At 43.6% G+C, this 19,645-nt stretch overlaps 1 protein-coding gene across 1 annotated transcript in view; it reads left to right on the top strand.

Annotated features, from left to right (window-relative positions):
• The window catches only part of LOC311039185 (uncharacterized protein), a gene marked incomplete at its 3' end in the record, with an annotated part of 56,349 nt that overhangs the window by 14,672 nt on the left and 22,032 nt on the right, over nt 1-19,645 (top strand). Inside the window, exons 4-9 of the mRNA XM_084048855.1 lie at nt 402-542; nt 6,529-6,639; nt 6,893-7,033; nt 14,195-14,308; nt 15,553-15,672; nt 15,918-16,031. Coding sequence (XP_083904981.1) covers nt 402-542; nt 6,529-6,639; nt 6,893-7,033; nt 14,195-14,308; nt 15,553-15,672; nt 15,918-16,031 — 741 coding nt within the window. The remainder of the gene's footprint in view (nt 1-401; nt 543-6,528; nt 6,640-6,892; nt 7,034-14,194; nt 14,309-15,552; nt 15,673-15,917; nt 16,032-19,645) is intronic.

The raw sequence follows: 19,645 nt of genomic DNA on the forward strand, positions 1-19,645 counted from the left end.
CGTTTCAAAGTAGTCTTTTATGAGTGCATCGATATCATTGTTTCCCAGCTCAAAAATAGATTCAGAGGAATGGATGCAATTGCAAAGCAATTCCGTTGCTTATGCCCAAGAGAACTCATACAGGCCAATGATGATGAGTTGCATGCATCTGCAGAGACACTCGCCTTAATCTACAAGAAAGACCTTTCATCGGAATTCCCATCACAGCTGCTTTCATTTCGAAACGGTCAAAAATAAATACTGCTGTATATTGTTTATGCTGTTGATAATATGTTGTTTTTATTACTTAAATTAAATGTTGTCTGCTGTTTTTAACATGTATGTAAAGCACTTTGTGACATTGTTTAGAAAGGCGCTATACAAATAAATGTATTATCATTATATCACACATTTGCCCCCAGGGAGCCTCCCAGGCAGAAAGGATGCTGGGACCAACCTGCATTTGGCATTTACAGAGATCTTAAAGAGAATGGAAAAGATGAAGGAAGACACTAAAGAACAGTTTGTACGTCAGCGTCATGAAATCATCATCGTGGCAGACGGTAAGATCAGTAACTCCATTATACTAATGGTAGAATACTAACATTAACTCCATTCTACTAACAGTAGAATACTAACAGTAACTCCATTCTACTAACGGTAGAATACTAACAGTTACTCCATTCTAGTAACGGTAGAATACTAACAGTAACTCCATTCTACTAACGGTAGAATACTAACAGTAACTCCATTCTACTAAGGGTAGAATACTAACAGTAACTCCATTCTACTAACGGTAGAATACTAACAGTAACTCCATTCTACTAACGGTAGAATACTAACAGTAACTCCATTCTACTAATGGTAGAATACTAACAGTAACTCCATTCTACTAACGGTAGAATACTAACAGTAACTCCATTCTACTAACGGTAGAATACTAACAGTAACTCCATTCTACTAACGGTAGAATACTAACAGTAACTCCATTCTACTAACAGTAGAATACTAACAGTAACTCCATTCTACTAACAGTAGAATACTAACAGTAGAATACTAACAGTAACTCCATTCTACTAACAGTAGAATACTAACGGTAACTCCATTCAACTAACCCAAGATCCCAATGAAAAAAGCCCCAGTTTAGTCAAACCAGTGAATACCTTTCAGAGTTCTTATTTATTCTGCCAGAAGAGCCATAACCTGGATTCTAGTAGGAAAATAAGTGAATAGAAGCCTATAAGACGTCCTGAGGTCAAAAGGTAATAGCTTTGGTTGCCTTACTCAAGGTCATATGAGTAAGGGCTGCAGAAAGACAATGCAGTACATGAAGTCACAAGTGATTTTGGCGGGTTGGGGGCCTCTGGTTCTGCTGCCCCCGCTGTATGCAGCCACGGTGATTAGAAATAATGTCATCTGATTTCATATCATGATATGAATATGAAAACATTAATGGTAACAGTGCACCTTTACATTTTTATTTAGATCATTTCAAAAAGATCATTTGGCCGGTGCGCCAATTAAACCTCACCACACATTTGGTGTGTGGCCACTGTCTTTTCCTTAAGAAGAAAAAATGATTCTGTACATTTTTAAAATGTCTAATTGGTTTTAATGTGTTCACATACATTTTGATTAAATTGTAAAATTGTGATATAATCAAACATAAATGTGAAATCTATCAAAAGCAAAGATGCATGTATTCAGTCTGGCCAGAAGCAGGGATAAAACACATCTAATAAGAACAATAGCTTGTACATCCACTATAAAGACCAGTAGCACCTCCTCACACTGAGTTCAAATTTAGCCTTGATATACTGTAGGCCAATCAGGATGGAATATGAAAAATCAGATCTGTCTTGATCACATGACTTTAGATATAATGTGTACCGATTGGCGTGACAAAATCTGTAGACTCGGTCTCCTGGTGGCGCTATAACAGGCCTGTGAAACATTTGGGGCAAAGGTTCTGCTCTGGCATCCAGGGAGTGTGTGTGCACAGTTTCACGTTGATCGGTCCAACGGTGCCGGAGATTAGCTGCTCACAGACAGAATAAGGATAAGGATAATTCCTTTTAACAGGTCGTTCATGAAAGTCCTTGCGGTCTTGTTTCCAATGAGAACCTGTGAGCAATTAGGGGTTAAGAGTCTTGCTCAGGGACAAATTTCATTTCATCGACACATATGCTGGCATGGCCTGGAATCGAACCTGGGGCAACCAGGGCCTCTGGCTCCCTAGGCGGGCTCACTAACCACTCAGCTATGGCCGCCCCAATGACACACAGACTCACGGACAGGTACGAAATCATAGTCTCGGCCACATAGTAGTAGGGCAGGGGAGAGGGTCCATTTTAATAAACTGTTTTTTAGGACCCTAATGGTGTCTAGTTAAGATTTCATCTTGTTGCCCAGGTCAACTAATGTCCCATTTCATTTTAACCGTTTCTTACACCTATCCCCATCCCGAACCAAAAGATGGAGATAATATAAAATACCATAACTCTTGAACTAAACAACATACAGACAAATAAACTATTTTTTATAAATAATTATTAAGGGCAGCTTCACACTGGCTCTGATTGAACCGAAGCGTTCCCCCTCCGTTCCCGAGTGCGCTTGGCTGGCCAGCATTCAGAGAAATATGTGAAAAAGTTGTTCACTTCCGGCAGAAAGTGTGAAATTTTGCACCTAGGGGTATTTTTGGGCGCTGAATTCAAAAATTGCCGGATCCAAGCAGTCGGACCAAAGCGTTTGCCGCCATCTTGAATTCCAACATGGCTGCCATGACAAAACTTAAGATGTTTTTTATTTCTGAATCCCATAGAAGAAGAAAAAAATGTAATGTCATATTATATTTAGGGTTTTCAATCACTCCTTCCAACATTTTTTTGTATTTTTATTTCTTTTTCATTTGTTTTTGTAATTTTAGAATTTTTCTGTTAATAGTTTTTTTTTTTTCATTTTACCCCTTTTTCTCCCCAATTTAGTCATTATGCCAATTGATTCCTCCCCACACACACTTGTGTATTGTCACTGCTGTTGTATTCTACTGACTCACCTGCCAGTGAGGAGCCCCCACCGGGAGGACGTAGAGCTTTCCACATGTGAGACAATACATTGTATTTCTCATTAACTTGATTATTTAATCGTTCCTACTCTGTTCTTCTTGGAAGCATTGTCCTGAATAGAAACATAGTTCTGTGCATGGTAGATTAGCCGCAAAACATTTGCAATTTACAGCACACCGTTATTTACACATGCATTTGATCAGCTCTCGACACCCTTTTGACGCCTCTGCCATCACCGTCCAAAATGGACACCAGCCATCGTCCTCACTTTTCACCCATCCCCAATCTGCAGGTGAAGGAATCTCTGGGTTGGATATTTGGGACTGTCCCCAGATGTGACCAGCTTGAAAGACTGCTCTCTTGACATGTTGACGAAGTGCCTCCTTTGTCGGTGGAATATTTTCCAGTTTACGATTTCCATGAGCAAATAGTTACTTGCGTGCCTCGTTCACTTTCTTCAGAGGAGAAGTTCTTCTGTACAGGACAACAAAGAACCTCTCTATTTTATCCATATCCTCATCTGTTACTTCTGCCAGTGCGTGTGAGAGATGATAGAAAACTTTACCCAAGTTTGGCATTAAATTAAATATGTCCCACACAGTCTTTTTGCCGATCCCAGATATGGCAGAAACGGTATCGCATCCGGAAACAGCGTGCATGAACAAAAGCCCCCAGGACCGTTCAGGGCCAATGTGAGTGGCAATGGTGTGTGCAGCAATGTGCCTAAACTTTTTCCCATGTCCAAATGCCAACCACAGTTCACAACCATTCATGACACTTGCCATTGCAATAGCCAACACAACCACATCTGTGTCCGTTGCATGAATGACGACACTTCTCTACCCCCGCTGGTAGGCGTGCCAGGCATGTAGCAACATTCGCGAATCAGCCTCTTCATGTGTACATGGTTGAAGTTGAGAAACATCAGAAGGGGGGTTTGATCTAACCTCTTCTTCATAGGTTGTGAGAAGTGTTTTCCCATCTGGAACAACCATTGTTTCTAGAGCAGCTGCGACGAAGGCGAATAATGTTTTTTTGTTGGAATCTACTCGAAGGAAGCTGCTCCAGTTTCTTGGCACGGATGTCTGTTCAGTCACATGGAGTGGTATGCCGATGCCACGACCAAGACTGGTTCCTTCCTTGAGACTGTCCGTTCTGTACGTGCCCCACATCACATCAACACGCATCACAGTCTCCTCGTTCAACTTTCGTGTAATGTACGAAAGGAACTGTTTCTGTACATAGTCACCGAATATACTGACCACACTGTTGCACTTCTTAGGCTCTAACTGATGGACTAAGGCAGCACCATCAAACTCCTTTGGGGGTATCACCAGGACGTGGTTCCAAAGTTTCCAAACAGGGCAAGAGATCAGCTTTACCGATTGGTGGGCGCATTGTATTGATTCCTTCAGCCAATGCCGGTGGCCACGTATGGCACTCGTGTTCAAAGAATGTGTCAAGATCACCATCTCTAGCTTGGCTAGCAATGTACATTCGTGAAAACAGCTGCACGTCACTTTTCATACTCGTTATCTTCACCTGAGACTTTGAAGATGTTTTCCTCAGCTTTGATTTGAACAGAGGTAGATTGTTCTTTGCAATGTTATCATAGAAATTGATAGAAGGATCCTTGATTTGCTTCTCCACAAATCCATCGAATTAGATGTGAAATCCAATGAAACTGGTTAGATGACTAATGATATCCAATGAAATCCGACAGGAAGTGGAAAACACACAGCCTAGGAAGGTGAATATGAAGTCCTCCCATCATTACCACACACTTGTCTTCACCATATATTCTTGGCCATGTCCATTGAATCTTCTTTGCAATTGCATAAAGTGGTTGGTCAACTGTGAGAACTGGAACTTGTCCTGGATTTACCTGGATGACACACTTGCGGTGGAGGGACCTTTGGGTTTTCTTGTGGAATTTAAAATAAGAGCACAGATGACCTGTAATATGATGTTTTTGAAGAATGAGTTTTCACTATTGTTACAAAAATGTTAAATAAGTGTGAACCCATAGTAATATGACCTTATGTGAAAGAATACCCCTGAAAACATAGGTAGAGACACCAACATCATGATCTCATATAAAGCACTCTGGAGTAACACTGGTTTCAATCAAATTTGCCATAAAAACAGACCATAATCTGCTAAATTAATCTACAGAAACTAAAAATGTCAAAGTAGCTGCATTACAATTTGGATATCATCAAAGCAAACTTGTTTCACATTCAAAAGTGATGAGATGTCAAAGATTGGAATACAAAACCTAATTGAACCAAAAACGTTGGCGGCCATCTTTAATTCTCATTTTATGACCAGATCCCATGGGAAAAGTGCTTGGATCCGGCAAAATTTGAAATCAGCATACTTCAAATATGTCATATGCAAATTTTCACACTTTCTGCCGGAAGTGAACAACTGAGCCTTTTTTTGTTACATATTTACCTCACTACTGGCCAAGACTCCGAGACCATTTCATTTAACAGTAATGGTAAATAGGTGCCTCATGGGGGCGCTGTGGACTATGACGCTTTGGGAGACAGAATGTCATTCACAGAAGAAAAGTCATTCTAGAGTGAATAATAAAGTTTGACTGTGTTCCTGACGTTGTCTTGAGTTATAATGACAACAGATCAACAATACACAACCAAAGCAGTGTGTGCACTGGTCTTTGAAACCTCGAAATATAACGTTGTCTCTGTTAATATGATATTGGCGTCACGGACGCATCCTTGGTATTTTAGCAGTGACGTCATGGACTAATCCTTAGTATATTTATCCTTATATACGCGTTCGCTCCACATGTGGTTTTTGTTTATTATTTTTCACGGCTCGCGCTACTCAAACACTAGTGGGATTATTATTTCTTGTCAACATTCAAGTAGAGCTATGAGAAGGTATAACCCAGCTAAAATAATGTGTCATTATAAAAATATATAAATTATATATGATTAGCAGTCCACGTCCTCCTGTTGGTACGGATGGATTCACATTGCATCGTTCCGTACCCGAGCACACATGATCCGGATCCAAAACTACCTCGGGAGGTGGTTTTGGGTACACCGGAACCAAAGGATCACCGTAGCGGTGATCCTTTCGGGGAACGATACGCAACGTTCACACTACCGCAACATCAGCCAAGTGGTCCAGGGTGTGCACCCGGGACCATAGTGTGAAACCGCCCTAAGATTCAGGCACATGTTGACTCTATTCAGGACAGAAACTGTCTATATCTATATTTCTCTTTGTACTAAATACTTTTTAAGACACTAATGGTTCCCACTAATACGGTTGGCCTGACAGAGATAATAAATCCCCATTGGGCATAACAATGAATAACCATAAGGGGGATATGGATGACCCCCCCCCCCCTCTTTTGACTTGTCCAGTAAAAGTAATTAGTACTCTGATTGTGAAGGCTGTGATGGAATGTGTATCAACACATCATCTTGGTTTCTGTTGGTTGCAGGTGTCAATACAACTGGACTTTCACCTAAATCTATTGTGGATCAAATAAAAGACATCGTCTACCAGAACACAGATGGGCAACAAGACCAGCAAAATAGAAAGGACTATCTTGGTGAGGTTCAGTGAGTGTTTAGTGTTAGGTATGTGTGTGTGTGTGTGTGTGTGTGTGTGTGTGTGTGTGTGTGTGTGTGTGTGTGTGTGTGTGTGTGTGTGTGTGTGTGTGTGTGTGTGTGTGTGTGTGTGTGTGTGTGTTGGCAGCCAATGTCCCCCTATCTTTCAAATGGGCCTCATGGTGGAACTAGACCAGGCTGCTTTACGTTTTGGTAGTTACTTTACTGATATGTATCTTTGCTTGTTTCTTGCAGGCCTTTCTATTGTTGAAATCGACCACAATGACACAATCGATGATGAAGGATCGGAGGTTTGTGGATGGATAACTGGAGGACTTGAGGATATTCATTGCGGACGAGCAAATATCACAAACTTAGATGAGAACTTTGAGATCGGTGAGTGTTCTGCTATACCTGACATCAAACTGTGCTAACACACATGCAGGGCTTCCCAAACTCTTTCATCTCCAGACCCAAAAGACTCCCTGAGAACCAAACTTACAACAATACATCATGAATTATGCCCTTTTTCAAAACTAGATTTGAAGCATCCAGTCCTTTATTTCACTGATCAGAACAATGGTCACTGAGTTCTATTCTGGCCATTTGAAATGTTAGACACTGCTGTAACACTGCTGTAGCGCTCCATATGAGTGAAATGTAGTTGTTTTTGTCTGTGACTATTGTCATAGCAGACCCCTGAACAGTGGTGTTGCCATATTTGGTATGGATTGGAGAAATAGTGTCCCTTTAGCCCCCAACATGGCCCCCGGTGTGCCTATTGTCATGGCAGACCCCTGAACAGTGTTGTTGCCAGGTTTAGTACGTATTGGAGCAACGGTGCACGTGTGGCACCCAGGTCTTGTAAAAATGTTTTGGCTTGAGCGGCCGGCACAACTGCCAATCAAAATGACTGTACTGGCCAGTCACAGCGTGTCTTTTCCGGGACTTGGCAAAAAACATAACAGCTGTTGGTCTGTTTAGCAGACTACGGCAGCTTGTGTGGGACAACCAAGGCATGGATGTGTGTGTAATGACAACTGACAACAGATTCATGAAAAAAATACAACTTTTGAACGCAACAAATAGCATAAGTAGCGATATGCTTATGGGCTCAGTAGGGGTGTGCCGATATATCGTCCCGCGATATATCGCGATACGTTTTCGCGACGATATGTATCGTTTTGGAAAAAAAAAATATTGTTTTGAAAAAAAAAAAAAAAAAAAAATGTTTTTTTTTTTTACACCAATCAAAATAATCAGGCATGCAAACAGCCCCGAGGTGAAAAGGGTGACAACATGTTTTTTTTCGGGTCAGGTGTCACACTATTGCCCTATTTGGATTCAAAACGGCTGAAAAGCTACAAGTTTGCATGTCTGAATAATGCAAAAACAGAATTATTTGTTTGCATTTCCTTTTTTTCTCCCCCATTTATTTTCATAATAAAAAAAGTGCGTATCGTATCGTATCGAAATCGTATCGAAGTTGTGAGCCAAATATCGTATCGTATCGTTTCGTGAAATTAGTGTATCGGCACACCCCTAGGGCTCAGACTAGGTCAGTTTTCCAAAAATCTTAACCCTGAAGGCAAATCGTGTTAATTTATGGCACACATGTTTTCTAGGGGTATTAAGGTGTGCTGAATCCAAATCTGCTGTGTGCCAAGCCCAAAAATGGCCACTAAGCCCTCAAAATGGACCATTTAAAGATGGCGGCCACCACTATGCTGAAACATAATAAAACGCTATATGTTTGATTAAACAAGGTAGAAAATAGACTGAAATGTCCTTTTTTATGTTTACATATACAGTATAGGGAATACAATGCAATATTCTGATTTAAGATAAATTGTGAAGGAACCACTTTTATATAATTTATATTGTGAAAATTGGCCTCTTTGGTAATGAATAATGTTTTTTTTTTTTGGGGGGGGGGGGGGGGGTGGTAATGAATAATTGCTTCAAGATGTATAATTGCCTTAATTTGTGTTTCTGACTTGTATTTGCTCAGTGTTCTGGCAGGTTTCTTGCAATTGCACACTTCAATGCACTCCATGCGTACTTTCCTGCAGCCGCAGCGTTGGCTGAGACATCCCTTTGTGCTAGCCTCGCGTAGCCAGACAATATCACACGACACACTGCGTGGATATTAGTCTGGTCCCTATCAACGGTAGATTTTTTTCCAAGGGGCGGTTACAAAAAGATCCAAACGGACTCTATTGGTTAGACCTAAACCAATCAGAGCAGTGCTTCCTGGTACGAACCAATCAGAGCAGTGCTTCCTTGTGATAAGCCCGCCCACATTTGGATACTGGGCCCTGGTTGGTTCCGCACATCTGCGGAGGGAGAGAAATGAAATCTCTATGGAGGGGGGCCAGACCTAATTTGCCGACGGCTAAAGTGCATGCAATTTTGCAAAGGCAGATTCGTCTGGAACCAGGCTACCTTTGTGCAACTGCATGACGTGATCTCCCTGCATGCTTTTGGCATAGGTGCAGGGAAAGCAGCCGTGGCACCAACTGACCATTCAGGTGCATCCATCCCATTTCGGTCACTGGAGGAAGACCAGGACGTGGCAAGTGAGCTTGGTTGCAGACAAGAGCTTGATAGTGGGAACTCATGATGTGAAACTGCGGCATCTGAGATTGGTGGCAGAGTCTCTTGTGCACGACCGATACAAAACAACTTGACTCACACTGTATATCTTACAGATTAATTTCTCTGTTGACCTCGCTATGTCTACTGTGAGAGGGCCTTTTCCAAGCCCAATGAGACCTGTGTGATGTTGCTGGAACACCTGCCAGGCTGTTTTCTTACTGTGGCCACTGAACTATGACATGCTGTCACATCCAGTGACAGCATGGAAGGCAAGTAGTGTGTCAACTTGATCAGCAGAAAGCAACATGCAAAGTTCATGTACTGGAAGATACTTCGGCGCCTTTGATGTCCCAGCTTTCATGTAGAGACGCTTACATTGCATTCTGACATAGTGTGCCAGAAGTAGAAGAAGCACATCTGTATCACGTGCTGACACAACTAGTGTTTCCATTTGAGCATGGATGCAATGCAAAATCAGTTGTGTGTCAGCTTCCTCATGGTCAGCACTTTGAGAAGAGACTTCAAGATCTGGATCCGATGACAAATCCTTCGGCAAACCTTAGGGCTGTGTTTAATCAGATGGTTTGAAAGCAATTGAGCAAGGTCTGCTTTATTTTCCTCAAGTGCCATGAAGCTAGACCAGTCTGGTGGAAGAGGAACTGAGTTGTTCTCTATTTTACAACGTATTGGTCGGTGGCGCTGCTTGCGTTTAATCCTTGTGCCTGCTTTGATCGTTTCCTCTTGATACCTGTCAAAGACTACATCAATTCTCTGGCAGTTTTCTCCCATTCTAAACACAGCTCCAGCAAACATGTTGGCATATTCACCAAATGTTCCAGGTTGCTTTCCTAGTGCCATCACGAGTGCTTGGCCATCAATGAGCAGTCAGCTGGAATCATCAAGTGTAACTTTTGCAGGGGTTTGGACTTGTTCTGTCAGTATGTTTACTAGCACAGATTTGTTTGTGGAATGTAGACTACCATTAGTTGTGGCCAAAGGTAGTGGGATGGTCATGAGTTCATGCGTAAGGATGTTTTCAAGGTTTACCTGGCGCCCTGCTCTGTAAACAGTAATGAGCCTTTGTAGAATGTTCCTATCCACTTTGATCTGGGAAGGTTTCTCTAAAGAAGTGAACAGGGCAGCCGCTGGTCTGCCAGCCCCGTGCCCCAACAACCTGAACGATGCCTACGAGTCATACCGTAAGATGCTTCTGAATGCTGCCAAGAAGAACATCCCCCGCGGCATCCGCAAAGCCTTGTCCCCTGCTGGGACGACGAATGTGAACATCTACTTCGCGCCCACGCAGAAGCTCAAAACATCGAGGACAGGGACAAAGCAGCAGATGAGCTCTTCAGCAGGCTGGACGAGAATCGCAGGCAAAGATGGACTGAGACTGTGGAGTCAATCGACTTCACACACTCCAGCCGGGCGTGGCAGACCCTGAACAAGCTGACTGGAAGGTCAACAACCCCAGCACAATGTCCCATCACAGCAAACTCCATTGCGTTGAAACACACCATGCTGTTTCAATGACACAACCAATCTGCCTTCATCAAAGTCGTCTTTTTCTTTTTTTTTGTGCACTCATTGTGTGTGTACTCATCATCTTCATTGCCTGATGTCATTCCTAGCAAAGCTGCTGTCTGATAAACTATGTGTGTCCTCAGATTATATGACAATGTCCATCTACTCAGACCCTATTCTGGTAATACCTACTAAGCCTCCACTCTTCTTTCCTGTAGCATTTAGCCATTCTCTACTTTGGTCCGCTGAGCAAGGTGTTTGTGACTGATATTTGAGTTAGGCCATCACTTTATACCACAGGCTTGCAATATGCTCTTTCAGCAGTTTCTTCACAAGTATTATGAACTTGGTTACCTTTATATAATGACACATTTATGTACATCATTATTGGGAACATTTATTGGTGAATAATATTCACCAATAAATGACAATTTTCACAATATATGAGTTTTAAGCAGTTTCCTCACACTTGATTTCAAATCAAAATATTTATTTGGATTCCTCATAAATGAAAAACAAAAAAAAAAGAAAATCAATCAAGTCTCTACCTTGTTTAGTCAAAAAGATGCTTTGTAATATATTCCAGCATAGTGGCGGCCGCCATCTTTAAATGGTCCATTTTGAGGGCTTAGCGGCCATTTTTGAGCTTGGCACACAACAAATTTGGATTCAGCACACCTTAATACCCCCAAAAAACATGTTTGCCATAAATTAACACGATTTGCCTTCAGCACTTTAAATAAGCACATTTTCTGAAATCCTGCCTAGTCTATCTATGCTATGGGGGATGCTGAGGAAACTGGACGACAGGAGCAATTTTGCAAATAGACCCCATGGCCAGTCATTTGGGAATATAAGTAGGAAAATGAGCCTATATGTTATTTAGTCCGGATTTGTCCTTTAACTTCCACTGTACATTGTTGCATTGAAACAATGCAACACCGTTCAAGAAACAATACATATCGTAATAACTTAACTCTTTGAAGCACCAGAACTACAGTTTATTCAATTGCACTCAAGGCCGTCTCTAGAACCTACCAAAACAACACATTACAGTGTTACCACATTTTAAGAGAGAAACAAGCAGCCAGGTATATGAAGACAAGCGCTTATAATAAGCAGACTTGGCAACAGTGCCAAACTCCGCTGTACACAAAAAGCATTGTGTTTATGTGTGAATGATTTCAAAAGTGGGTTCAGATTCTATTAAATACATTTTTAAGTCTGATTTATTTATTATTATTCAAAATAAACCATAAATAATTAATATAGTGGGGGGGGGGGGGCTCCCCCAATTGCCCGTGTTCTCGTTGGCTCCATTATTGGTCAGGCGCCAGTGGCGTCCCCGGACTTAACTTTGAGGACCAACCAAGGACTCCATTCATTGGCTCGCAGCGATGTGAGCTTGCAACAGCTGCTACACGTTTAGCTAATCAAGCAAGCACCCCAGCTAGCTAGCACAATGACTTGCACATTTCTCTGTATGAGCAGATAGGCAACACAATAGGTATTATATGTCCGAACGAATGACTATAGCGCAACAAGTACTAGTGGGGTAGCTCTACCCAGACCCTGATGGACTGTAATTGAAGCTCCCCGCTTCAATTGTTAAACATCAAAACCATCGCCCTTCATTTTCCGAAAATGAAAAACCCGACCCTCACCCCTTTTCCCAGCCAATCAAAGTGATGTTTACACTGTGCCACGGCCCGCACCGTGATTCATTTAATTACCAACACCTGTGGAGATTGGTCCAGTCCGTGGATGTCAAAATGTGCATTATTTCAACATAATTCTTTGAATCCAGTATTGAATGGAATATAATTTCCCTGGGGGGGGGGACGGGGGGGTATTGTCCCCCCCTAGCTTCAGATTGCCCCCCCCCCCCCCCAAGTCATTTAGAATAATACAAATAAATGTTAAAATATTTTTTTTTAAATCGTTCCTGGTGTGGAGGGACGGCCCTCTACACTTATTTAAATTTCACATCACATTTGTCATTGTGTTTAAGTCATCTGGAACACAGCATGAGCACTTGTTAGGGTCAAGTTACTTTTGGTTGAAACTAGGGATAGAACTGGCGACCTTGGGATCCATTCTTCCCCTTCTTGGAAACACTTTTAATATATCAGTGCTTTTTGAAAATATTCGGACACATAATCGCTTGCAGCAGGATTTTACATGAAGCTGAGTTAGAATCGCCTCCATTCCCTTCTTTCTTCTCTTTTTTTTCTTCCCCCCTTCTTCCCCTCCTTTCTCCTCCCCCCCTTACGTATTAAATGTTCCCCAGCTTTAGCTCAGTCGGTAGAGCACTCGCCGACAGACAGACAGACAGACAGACAGACAGACAGACAGACAGACAGACAGACAGACAGAGAAAGTGATAGAGAAAGACAGACAGACAGACAGACAGACAGACAGACAGACAAAGTGATAGAGAAAGACAGAAAGACAGCGATAAGCAGGGCAAAGAATGACGCGCGAAAAGCACAGTGCAGTAATTGCACAATAAGACATGGAAACAAAATAGATAGAAATTGAGAAAAAGTAAATTATTCCAACAGGTGAAACTACTTTTCAGCTCGACCCAGCTGAGGTGGTCATACATAACACGCAGGGGAGCAATCTGGAGTTAAGAACCTCACTCATGGACACCTCAACCTATTTCCATTGACAGGAATAGAACCCTCGACCTTCGGGCTCATAGGCTGCAACACTACATGTATAGAGCTATAGCTTTGTCCAGGCTGATGTTGTCTGTTGAAGATCATAAACTCTTGCCTTCTGTCATGAACCAAGCCCCTGTTTCCCTAACACTAAGATCAATAGTTTACAAACCATTCACCAATAGAGAAATTGTATGTCTCCTCGGAACCGAAACTAGTGAAGGTAGCCGATCTACAAGTTCAGTAGCCTCGATCTCCAGGCTTTTATTGCTTAGTTTTGCTAAAAAATAAAAGCCTGGACCAGCGCATCGGTGTACCCGGTATGAGGAAGTGTTCATTTCCCCAACCAACCAGAGTGCAGTGGGCGTCGCTCGTAAGGTTGTGTTAACGGGGCGGGGTTTGACGGACAGATCGGTGAACCAATGGGATGTAGCCGCAATCTCTCTAAGGCTCTATACACCCGCCCCTCTATACACGAAATCAGGAGCGTTGGTGCAGCCTACAAGTTCAGAAACACGTTGCTATCTGAAAAGTTGAGAGATTGTTGGGTGGACTTTTGTAGCCCTCTTTCTTCCTCCACGCACACTCAGACACACATTTGCACACACATGCATGCACACAAAATAAAAAACAAAGATATACCTCAAGTATTTATAGAATCACACATCATTCATGCTCACATATGCACTGTTAATTAAATAACCACAGTGTGTTTTATGTTTTATTTTGTAGTGGAATTATAACATGTACATTTTGAATGTTGTCCCAGACATTGATGAATGTCGTCAGAACCCCTGTTCCAATGGCCGCTGTGTCAACACACCAGGCAGCTACAAGTGTGTCTGTAACCATGGATACAAGCTTCAGGGCAACAACTGCACAGGTAAAGGTGGTGTGTGAAGAAGTGATGAAATTCTGCTTCCATTTATTTGTGGTAAAACTCACATGTGTATGATTATCACATTTAGAAAAAAAAAACAAGATAAATAAGGATTTTATTTATTATTTTTTGTCACAAATTATTCAAATATACCATGGTGCATCCGCCTTTGTCGAGTGTCTATACGAACACAATTGGCCCAAGTGCGGGGGAGGGAAGCCGTACGGGGAGGATGATATTTGTCGCTGCACACGTACTGCTACGAGCTGGGGCGGCACCTGTCAGTTGGGAGTGTTGAGCGGTAGGAGTAGGACAGAGGTGCTACATCCTCTCCAACAACAGCAGAGGATAGAGAGAGAGAGAGAGAGAGTGAGAGACAGACAGACAGACAGACAAAGCGATAGAGACAGACAGACAGACAGACAGACAGACAGACAGACAGACAGACAGACAGACAGACAGACAGACAGACAGACACACACACACACACACACACACACACACACACACACACACACACACACACACACACACACACACACACACACACACACACACACACACACACACACTCTCACACACACACACACACACACACACAAAGTGATAGAGACAGACAGACAGACAGACAGACAGACAGACAGACAGACAGACAGACAGACAGACAGACAGACAGACAGACAGACAGAAGAACAAACTGATAAAGAAAGACAGACAGACAGACAGACAGACAGACAGACAGAGAGACAGACAAAGCGATAGAGAAAGACAGACAGACAGACAGACAGACACACAGACATAGTCAGACAGATAGAGTGATAGAGAAAGACAGATACAGACAGATACAGAGAGATAGATAGATATCAAAGTGATAGAGAAAGACAGAAAGACGGCGATAAGCAGGGCCAAGAATGAAGCGCAAAAAGCAACTAGTGAAAGTAGCCGATCTACAAGCTCAGAAACACGTTGCTATCTGAAAAGTTGTGAGATTGTTGAGTGGACTTTTGTAGCTCTCTTTCTTCCTCCATCTTCCTCTCTGCTTCCTCTTCCTCTCTGTTCTTCTATAGATGAACAGCTCTGTGTAACCATGAGACAATTATGTTTAAGCCTGTGTGTGTGTGTGTGTGTGTGTGTGTGTGTGTGTGTGTGTGTGTGTGTGTGTGTGTGTGTGTGTGTGTGTGTGTGTGTGTGTGTGTGTGTGTGTGTGTATGTGCGCGTGTGTGCGTGCGTGTACGTGTGTGTGTCAGACCTAGATGAGTGTGAGGACCCACTGCGTTGTCCAGGTCAGGAGTGTCAGAACACAGATGGATCATACAGATGTGTATCCTGTCTGTCTGGCTACGGTCTGCTCAATGGACTCTGTACAGGTAACACACACACGTACGCACGCACGCACGCACGTACGTACACATGTTGCATGCACGTACGCGTGCATACTCAAACACACATTTGCACACACATACATGCACACAAAATTAAAAAAAGATATATCTACAGTATTTACAGATTCACACATCATTCATGCTCGCACTGTTAATTAAATCATCACAGTTCGATTTATGTTTTATTTTGTAGTGGAATTATAACATGTACATTTTGAATGTTATCCCAGACATTGATGAATGTCGTCAGAACCCCTGTTCCAATGGCCGCTGTGACAACACACCAGGCAGCTACAAGTGTGTCTGTAACCATGGATACGATCTCCAGGGCAACACTTGCACAGGTAAAGAGGTGGAGTGTGAAGAAGTGATGAGATTACACAAATAAAAACATACAGGAATATTATTTTCAGCCAAATTCTGCTTCCATTTATTTTTGTTTAAACGCACATCTGTATGATTATCACATTTAGAAAAAAACTAGATGAGTAAGGATGTATTATTTTTTTCACAAATGATTCAAATACATCTAAAAGGGAAGCCAAGTTCCCCTCCTCTCCAACGCTACTCAACGCCTTCTTCAGAACACGGACAGCTGCTTCTGCTTCCCCATTCCTATGCGGTGAGTCCGCAGGACTAAATTCCCATGCCCAGTCAGTTCCAGCCACAGCTGCCATTCTCTGGACATCCTCCTTGTTGATGTCCGTCAGGAAGCTGTAGAGGTCCTCCAACGCAGGCCTGGCCCCCAGGAAATGAGTTCCCTGGTCTGACCACAGCCTCCTCGGATGGCCCCTTAGTGCAGTGAACCGCTGATATGTTCTGAGAAAGCCTTCAGTCGACAAGTCTTCCACCAAGTCTGCATGGATTGCTCTCGAGGCCATACAGCTAAATACCACACCCCAGACCTTCTTCTTCTTTCTTCGCTTCACCACATCTCGGACTATGTACGGACCGAACAAGTCCAGCGTTGTGTACTCAAAAGGAGCTGCTGGGCTGGTGCGCACAGGGGGGAGATCGCCCATCACTTGGGTGTTTAACTTGGCTCTGCCCTTCCGACAATGTATACACAAGTCAATCACTCTGCGAGCGACTCTAGGACCTTGCACAACCCAGGTTCTAGCCCTCACCCGAAGGAGAGTACCAGCGACACCTTCGTGGTTGACGCGATGAGCCTCTTCGGCAAGAAGGGTACTGATCCGATTGTCGTAGGGGATCAACGGAACCCCAGACCTCTCCTCTTCTACAGACTGAAAGCGGCCGTAGCACAGCAAGAGGTCTGTTGTATTGTCCTTGTTCACAACGAGTCGGTTCAGAGTAGTCGTGGGGAAGGACACACCTGACTGAGCAGCGAGGCATAAGTCCTGGAATGCAGTCTCACGCTCCCTGACTGTGAGCACCGCCTCCCACTGTTCCCGCTTGCCGGTCCCACCGGACAACCAGGGGCCTATTTCATATATATATATTCCTGTATGTATATACAGTATATATATATATATATATATATGTATGTATATGTACGTACACACACACACACACACACACACACACACACACACACACACACACACACACACACATATAAATTATTAGATACGGGTTTAAAAGAGCCTCTTCACTGTACAATGTAAGTCAATGAGGAGCATACTTAAAATCATCAATCTTTCCCTGGACCCGGACGCCACCTCAGCAGCGGACTTCATGGGCCACTCCTCCACTGGTAGAGACAGGAATTCTGGACCTTTCTGCCACCGGGAACACCCTCTCGTGATTAGATCGGCCACGTTTACGTCCCCAGGCCCAGCATTCTGGATCTCGCCAACATGATTCGCGAAGAAGGTCTGGAACCCGTAACTCTCCCTCTGGATGGCTCCCAACACCGTCTGGCTGTCAACGAAGTGATACCACCTTTCCACCTCCAACCGCCCATGCTTCAGCATATAGCCCTTTAGCCGGGTGGCGAAGACGGCCCCGCAGATCTCCGCTTTGACGGTGTCACCCTTCTGGTCGAGAGGAGTCAACTTAGCTTTTGACTCCACCAGCCGGATCTCAACCCCTCATAGTCACCCAGCACAGTTAGAGCACCGCTCCATAGGAGTCAGAGCTCCCGTCGGAAAAAGTGACCCCCAGTAGTGATGTGCGGGTCGGGTTTTTTCATGACCCGCCCCGCCCCAACCCGCCACGGAACCCAACCCGCCCCGCGACCCGCGGTGGGAATATATACATATATATTATATAGCGCTCTTTTAAGTACCCAAAGTCGCTTTAAATGTCTACAGTAACACAACATTGTCATGGGCTAAATAAACAAGCATGTTGTTCAAAATAGTTTTTTTATTTTTTTTTGCGTGTGAGAGCGGCTGACCCGCTCACCCGCAGCCCGCATAATTGCCTCTGAAATCCTGACTCGAACCACCAGTGCCGCGGGTTGACCCGCGGGACCCGCCGGTTAAGGGTTGGCCCGCTCATCACTACCCCCCAGGGTTTACCCACCCAGCCAGGCGGGGTAACACTCCTAGGGAAAGTGACACTACTCAGCCGTGCGTACTCTTTGAAGAGCTCAACCGCCTTCCCGCACAGCTCAGTAGATAACGGCCTGTCCCATGTATCCTTCGTTAAAGTCCAAATCTCCTGAAAGGCCCTTCTGACAAGAATGACCCCCTTTTGCTTCAGGGGCGTCACCAGGACCAGGTCGCCGCACCTCGTCATCCGTTGAGGGACGAGGCGGCCGTCCCGGGCACTAGTGATGCGTGGGCCGACCCGTAGCCCGCGGCGCGGGTGGTCGAGTCAGGATTTCAGAGGCAATTATGTGGGCTGCGGGTGAGCGGGTCAGCCGCTCTCACACGCAAAAAAAGAAGAAAAATCATATGCTCTTGTTTTGTCTATTCCTAATAAGAATAATAACAATAAAACAGTTTGAAGGCACTTGGGGTGTATACATGAAGATTATTTTCTAACCTTGATTTTACAGAATTATAGGTACGACCCGCCGGGCTCAACCCGCCCCGCGTTGAGCTATAGATTTATATATGGGTTCGTGGGGCGGGTTGAGGCGGGTTGGGTTCCGTGGCGGGGCGGGGCATGAAAAAACCCGACCCGCACATCACTACCGAGCTGCCGAGCACTAATGAGTAACTCCACTTCTTCAGGTCGGAACAGTTCCCCTGGCTTGACAAAACCCGGGAAGAACTTTTCCAGGCGTCCACCCAAGTCCAAGATATGTCACTTGAACATGTTCAAATCAGCCTCATGGTGGCGCTATAACAGGCCGATTTGTGTTTTTAGCTGCAAAGATCTGTGTAAAACTTTGTATGCACACTCCCTAGAGGCCCAGGAAAAACCTTTGCCCTGCATTTTTCACATCTGCCTTTTATAGCGCCACCAGGAGGCAGACTGAGTCTGATATTACTCCATCACATTTTATCCACATTTTACGCACATCGGTACAAACGATCTCTATAGTCTTGTGATCAAGATGAATCTGTTCGATTTTTCTTATTACATCCTAATTGGCTAGTTTGCAGGAGTGGCCCGTTTTGAACAAAATGACGAAAATCATGAACGTCTGATTGCGGTGAAACTTTGCACGCACATTCGCGCTACAATGAGGGGCAAATGCCACCCTTTCAACATTGCCCTATTATAGCGCCACCAGGAGGCCGATTTTTGCTCCTGTGAGTGTCACTCCCTTCACAAACAAAGTCAGATGGTTTTCTCACTGATGGTTTTATTAAGCACACTCACTTGACCAACGTCAAAACTGTTACAAGATAAAAAATAAACAACGATCAGAATGACAGAAACATGTAACGCATATAAAAACATAACGAAAGAAAATAGACTTGAGAAATGACATGTACCTCACTGGCTGCATATTGCAGTGAAGAGAATGAATGCGTCCAGGAACCCAAAACAACTAACAACAAACTGAAACAAAGCAAATCCATCAATTAAACTCATA

This window comes from Gymnoscopelus microlampas (genome assembly GCF_963454915.1).
Source record: "Gymnoscopelus microlampas genome assembly, chromosome: 3".
NCBI lineage: Eukaryota > Metazoa > Chordata > Actinopteri > Myctophiformes > Myctophidae > Gymnoscopelus > Gymnoscopelus microlampas.